Genomic DNA, 6,500 nt, shown 5'->3' on the forward strand with positions numbered 1-6,500 from the left:
ATATATATATATACATATATATATATTATATATTAAAACGTCTATATATTAAAACGTTTTTTCCTGTAACTGAAAATATCAACATTACAATATCATACATTTCGATCGATTATAAAAAAAAACATTATGTGACGAAACAGAAGCCTATAAACATTAATTATTATTTAAATGACGTACGATACTTTATAAACAATATTTTTATTAATATTATTATAATACCAAGATGCATATTCTCTCATCATTATTAGAAGATCCATCGTTGCTGTGCGATCATTCATCAGTGAATCGTTTCTCGCCGTGTTGCCTGTCATCTCATTGAAATCTTCACAGGAATCAATATCCAATTATATCGTGATTCGTCCTATCTACCTATACATCGCGATAACTCTGTCGATTGAATTTCGCGATTGTTTGATTCCGTGATGAGTGTATAGTTTGTTTTACATATCTACGTATATCCAATTTTATCTCTCAAAAGTCTGGTTTACAAAGCTTTTACATCTGGAAAATAATCGATACATCTGTTATAATTTTAATCCAGCAAAAGTTAAATCACAAATTTTTGAAAAATTATTAATTAGTTGGATTTAGTTATCTATTTTGTAATTCAGATTTATAGAGATGACTTTCAATAAAAATTATTTAAAAACTATCGCAATTTTTTGATACATTATGTCAAACATTTTCATATTAAAAAATTAACTTTAAAGATATATATGTATAAGTAAAGTGTAAATATAAATATTAAAATAATCTATTTATGCTACATTTTTGTATAAGTCTATCAATATATTTTATAGTAAATTAGTTCTTTTTCGGATTGTTGCAATAATTTATTTTGCTGTAAACATAAAATTGTGAGTTATTGAACTAACATAATTGAAATAAATAAATTATTTATTCAAATAAATAAATAATTTTTGCTCAGCATTTTATAACAATTTAATTGGCTGTTTCAGACATCGCTTAATACCATTTTCACTTAATATTTGTGTGATGAATTTATAATAATGAATAATTGATTAATAGCATTTGTGTGACTTGAAAGAATATACTGTAATGCTCTTCAATTTCGTTATTCGCAGGTAAGTCAAATTTTGTATTTAACGTGTTACTGATGTCTCAATAAGATATGTTAGAAATATCTATCTTTGTTCTACGTTGCATATCATGGTAGAATAAAGAATTATTTCGGATTCAATATTAGAACATTTTATGATCATGGATTCAGTGAAAAAAAAACATTATTTAGATATATGAATAAGGATAAAAATTACGACAAATGATGATTATTTAGTTTGTGTCATTAATATCTGTTAAAAAGATTATAAAAATAAAAAACCTAAGACTGTTTTGCAAATTTTACTTGATTTATGCGATGACTTGATTTATATGTCCTAGTATTAAAATTAAAAATTTGAAATTAACAATTAAGATATACAAAGTAACTGAAGATAATAAAGATTAAAATAACAGCAAATTATCGAGGCGCAGTTGTACGTTGATACATCATTCAATTTCAAAGAGATTCTTAGAACATCTTTCAATCCCGTGAGTTTTCAGAGGTTTAGCCATGAACCAAGCTATTGATTACTAAAATGATCAAACCGAAATCCTGTCCACGTTGCACTAAATCTGCCTTAAATGTGTTTGTTTAATTGTTGTCAGTATAGAGATCGCTTTGCTTTAACTGTTTTATTAACATGTTGTAATATACGTCTTCGCATTTTGATATACATAGGTCTTTTGTATAAGTTATATATCTTTTCGCTTTACGCTTTTTTTTAACGCCTACATTTCATAGCTTTTGTCTTTGAAAAATCTCTCACATTTGCTTGCTTTCGAATCAATAATGCATAAAAGTGATTTTAATCAATTCATATATTTTTACGAAGTTTTTTGCTTCTAAGATCAGAGATATATTTCTTTTAAATAAATATGAACTTACACAGCACATTTGTTCGACATGGATAACATGATATCTATATTACTGACGTCTAAACACACATCACGAAATATCCATGCGACGTCATTTGCTGTAAATTTAGGAAGTGTAAATTTAAAAAAATAATTTGTTGGAAATTATGAAACAATTTACTTAATTATCTGAACAAATAATGTTACTAAATATCAACAAAAATAAATAACGCGTAAAAAAATACAACTGCTTTAGATTTTTTCTTTTATTACTAAAATTACATTTAAGAAAATTTTTTTGCATTCATGTAATTTGTAAATTTTGAGACAATACACAGTTTACTCATCAGGAATACACGTTTCAAGTTGAATATCTCTGATATTGGTATATCATACCTTCAGTATGATAATATGTGACAATACAGCGTCATCGAGGTTGAATTAGTGTTTATCCATCGATGCTCCTACGTGCAAATAATAACTGAATATATCTTGCCAAAAGTATCGTCGAGTGGTGATGACGCAACATGGGTTACCTGGAAAATGGCCTTGACGATAGCAGTACCAATATGCGCGATCTGCGTGGTCGTAATGGCAATCTATCACATACACATGACCAAAAAGAGGCCGGCTAGGCACTTTCCGGATGACTCGCTGGAGGCTCCGGACCGACCAATTCTGGGCGGCGTCACTATCAGGGATATGTTGGAGATGACTACGAGTGGTAGTGGCTCAGGTAGGTCAAATTAAATTAAAGTTCATCATTTAAAACCAGTATAAAATGATAAGATAATAGGCAAATATCTCTTGAATCTTTATGAAAAGAAAAATCTTTTGATAGAAATATGTTAGTCGTTTTTTGTTATAATTATTACGAATATATATTTACTAGCAAATGTTTAATATGTAGATAATTATAATTGCAAATTTACATTATATATAATTAAAATATAATTAAAAATTATACGAATTTCATATCAGAGATTTCATCATCAGAGATTTGTTATTTTACTGCTTTTTATTACAACATTAGTAAATGTGTAGTAAATTGTTTTTGTAAAATATTATTAATTTACCTCATGTAATCTTAAAAAATAATATATGAATATAAACAATATACACTAACATATATAAACTATTTGTGTAAATTTTACTATTACATGTGTAAAAATACAGATGAATGATTACATTAATTAGCTCGCTGAATTTAAATTGCTAAATGAATCCACAACTCAGATTTGTTTACTAATAGATTCTTTTACAAAGTCACGTATTTGTACATACGTTAATCCATTCGTCTTTTGATCAGGCATGATACACAAACACGCAATGCGTGAGTCATGTTTAATCATACTGAAATTTACGTTCTTCAATGCCCATCCTCTCTCAAGTAGGCCTGCCACTTCTGGTACAACGGAGTATAGCGCGCCAGATTCAGCTGGTAGAAACGATCGGAAAAGGCCGCTTCGGCGAGGTCTGGCGCGGTCGTTGGCGCGGCGAAAATGTTGCTGTGAAGATCTTCAGCTCGCGAGAGGAGAGATCCTGGTTCCGAGAAGCCGAAATTTATCAGACGGTGATGCTGAGGCATGACAATATTTTAGGTTTTATCGCTGCCGATAACAAAGGTGTGAATTTTTTTTATATATTCGTATTTAATTTAAAATTCTAGCGAAAATCGTATTTAAAAAATAGATTAGTGCTTTTTCAACTTTTCGCGATCTTCAGGATATTTATTAAGCTTGTTTATTAATTTAAAAGAAAATTTTAATACGAATTATTGTTACCTTCTGTTCCAAAATAAAAAATATATAATTATAAAGTAAATTAACATGCTAATTTATTATTAATAAGAAACATATTTATATTAAAAAAAATTAAATTAAATTCAGCTGGTCTAATTTCAAACAAATTTATTTCTGGAGATGTTTCAAGCGCACAGACGATCTCTTCAGATTATATGAAACATTCAAAGACGCTCTTTATCGATTTTCATTACATATTTTATCATCTTGCACGTTGCTTGAGAGCTATTGCGATCGAATTATGTCTTCTAAATAAATTGTGAATTGATGGAATGGCGGGTCATTTTGTTCCTTTTCAGATAACGGCACGTGGACACAGCTATGGTTGATAACGGATTATCACGAGAAGGGCTCTCTCTTCGATTACCTCAACAGATCGACCGTCGACACGAACGGTATGATAAGGATGGCCTTGTCGATCGCCACTGGCTTGGCACATCTTCACATGGAAATAGTCGGCACGCAAGGCAAGCCGGCCATCGCTCATCGGGACCTGAAGTCAAAAAATATCCTTGTGAAGACTAATGGTACCTGTGCCATAGGCGATCTCGGATTGGCCGCCAGGCACGACGTAATCACGGATACCGTCGACATTCAACTCAACAACAGAGTCGGCACGAAGAGATACATGGCGCCTGAGGTAATTATATTGCCATGTGAAAGAAGATTCCTCTGATTCGAAAAATAAAAAGCAAAAGTATCTATAAAAGTATCTTGTACATAAAGTTTTAGGGATCGTCAATTATGAATTAGAGATCAAATTATCAAATATAGTTTATTGTTTGAAAATTTTTTGTGCTATTTTTGTTTAAAAATGTCACTTTTGTACTTTTAAATCGAATTTTCTCAAAAATGTGATGTGATAGAACAATTAGCAGATTCTCTTTCAATGACAAAAGATCTGTAAGAATTACTTTGTCTATTTTGTGATCTCAAAAGTTTAAATTCGAACACTATTATTAAACAATAAAAATACTGAAAATAATGCGCGATGATATGCACTCTTGTCAGTCAGGAAGGCGGATCTTCGGTAATTCATGCTAACGTTTTCTGCTTTCAGGTTCTTGAAGAGACGATAAATATGAATCACTTCGACTCGTTCAAGAGGGCCGATGTGTATGCACTCGGTCTAATCCTTTGGGAGATTGCTAGACGTTGTAATGTCGGTGGAATTCACGACGAGTATCAATTGCCCTTTTACGACTTGGTGCCTTCCGATCCAACTATCGAGGAAATGCGGAAAGTCGTGTGTACTGATCGACAGCGGCCATCGATACCGAATCGGTGGCAGTCAATCGAAGTGAGTATTAAAACAAAAAAAGTATATAATTTAAATTACTAATTTTACTTAGAATAATTGTTTGAAAAAATAAATTAGAAGTAAAATATATATATACATATAGCTTTAATTAATAAATTATTTTGTTCTAATGTTTATGTTTGTATATTAATATTCATATGACTTAAAAACGTAGTGTAATGAGAAATATAATAATTAAATAATTATAAAATGCAATTCATAGCAATGATTGAAAGATAAAACGAATTAAAAAAAATAGTTTTTTTTTATTTATCGTTTAAAAATTTAAATATGATTTCAGCTAAACTTACATTTTATTAAAATTACAATAAGAAAGTATAGAAAGAACGATTTTTTTTAAAATATAATATCTCAAAATTACATACAGATCTAAAAATAATTTTGTTGATCATTAAACTAATTATATGTAGGAAACTCAAGGATGATGAGCAACGCTGCAAAATGTTTCGAGCTTTCTAGCAATCAGTTTGAGTGTCTTATATAATTATTTTGATGGTTCAACAAAATTATTTTTAGATTTGTATCTAGCTAAATTTTTAGATATTTTAAAACTGTTTTTTCCATAAAAATAAAATTAATTTGTAAAAAAATATTAGATAAGTAAATTAATTAATTAATAATTTATTATTTACATAGGCTCTGCAAGTAATGTCGAAAGTAATGAAGGAATGTTGGTATCACAATGCCGCCGCCAGGCTAACCGCACTCAGGATCAAGAAATCGCTCGCTAATTATGGCGCTATAGACGACCTGAAATAGATTAAGCTGTTGCCGAGCTCTTCAATAGAAAAGCGATAAAAGTCGATTGAATCATATACGCGAATGTTGCTATTTTGAAATTTGATGCGATAGAGCTTCCGGCAGGATGAAGAAATATTTCGCGTAGTCGAGAAGAATCTGGAACAGACTAAATGGAGTTACGAGATTCTTTCTTATGTGAGATTGGCCTCGATCGAATAAAATACTGTATGAGTAGAATTGATATCGCTTTGCAGAATTGTAAGAGATAAAAGATAGAATGGATTTTTACGCGTGTTGATTGTTTCGATGGGTAGCATGCGAGCTATAGGAGAAAAACATTATTTCAGTCCTAATATATCGCGACCTGATGATCGATCATTCTGTTGAATGAATCAACAGGTAATCACAATAACGCGTTCGGTTAATCGAATCACTCAATTACACGCCACTTACATTGACACACGCGAACACACTACACATAAAAAAGAATACAAAAAAGTCGCTGCATATTTATTATCATAACATTAAGATAATGAAGTATACAAATTTATTATATAGCAACATTTATTGATTAATACTAATGAGAAACAGTATTCGCATATACACACGTATATAATTATATATTACACACACACACACACACACACACACACACACACACACACACACACACACACGCACGACACGACACGACACGACACGACTAACGACACACACAC

At 30.5% G+C, this 6,500-nt stretch overlaps 1 protein-coding gene across 1 annotated transcript in view; it reads left to right on the plus strand.

Annotated features, from left to right (window-relative positions):
* The window catches only part of LOC105627280 (TGF-beta receptor type-1), a 40,305-nt gene extending 34,506 nt beyond the window's left edge, over window positions 1-5,799 (plus strand). Inside the window, exons 4-8 of the mRNA XM_012208567.1 lie at window positions 2,420-2,653; window positions 3,309-3,542; window positions 4,019-4,359; window positions 4,780-5,019; window positions 5,677-5,799. Coding sequence (XP_012063957.1) covers window positions 2,420-2,653; window positions 3,309-3,542; window positions 4,019-4,359; window positions 4,780-5,019; window positions 5,677-5,799 — 1,172 coding nt within the window. The remainder of the gene's footprint in view (window positions 1-2,419; window positions 2,654-3,308; window positions 3,543-4,018; window positions 4,360-4,779; window positions 5,020-5,676) is intronic.
* The last annotated feature ends 701 nt before the right edge of the window (window positions 5,800-6,500 follow it).

The sequence above is a fragment of the Atta cephalotes genome (assembly GCF_000143395.1).
Source record: "Atta cephalotes unplaced genomic scaffold scaffold00008, whole genome shotgun sequence".
Taxonomy (NCBI): Eukaryota; Metazoa; Arthropoda; class Insecta; order Hymenoptera; family Formicidae; genus Atta; species Atta cephalotes.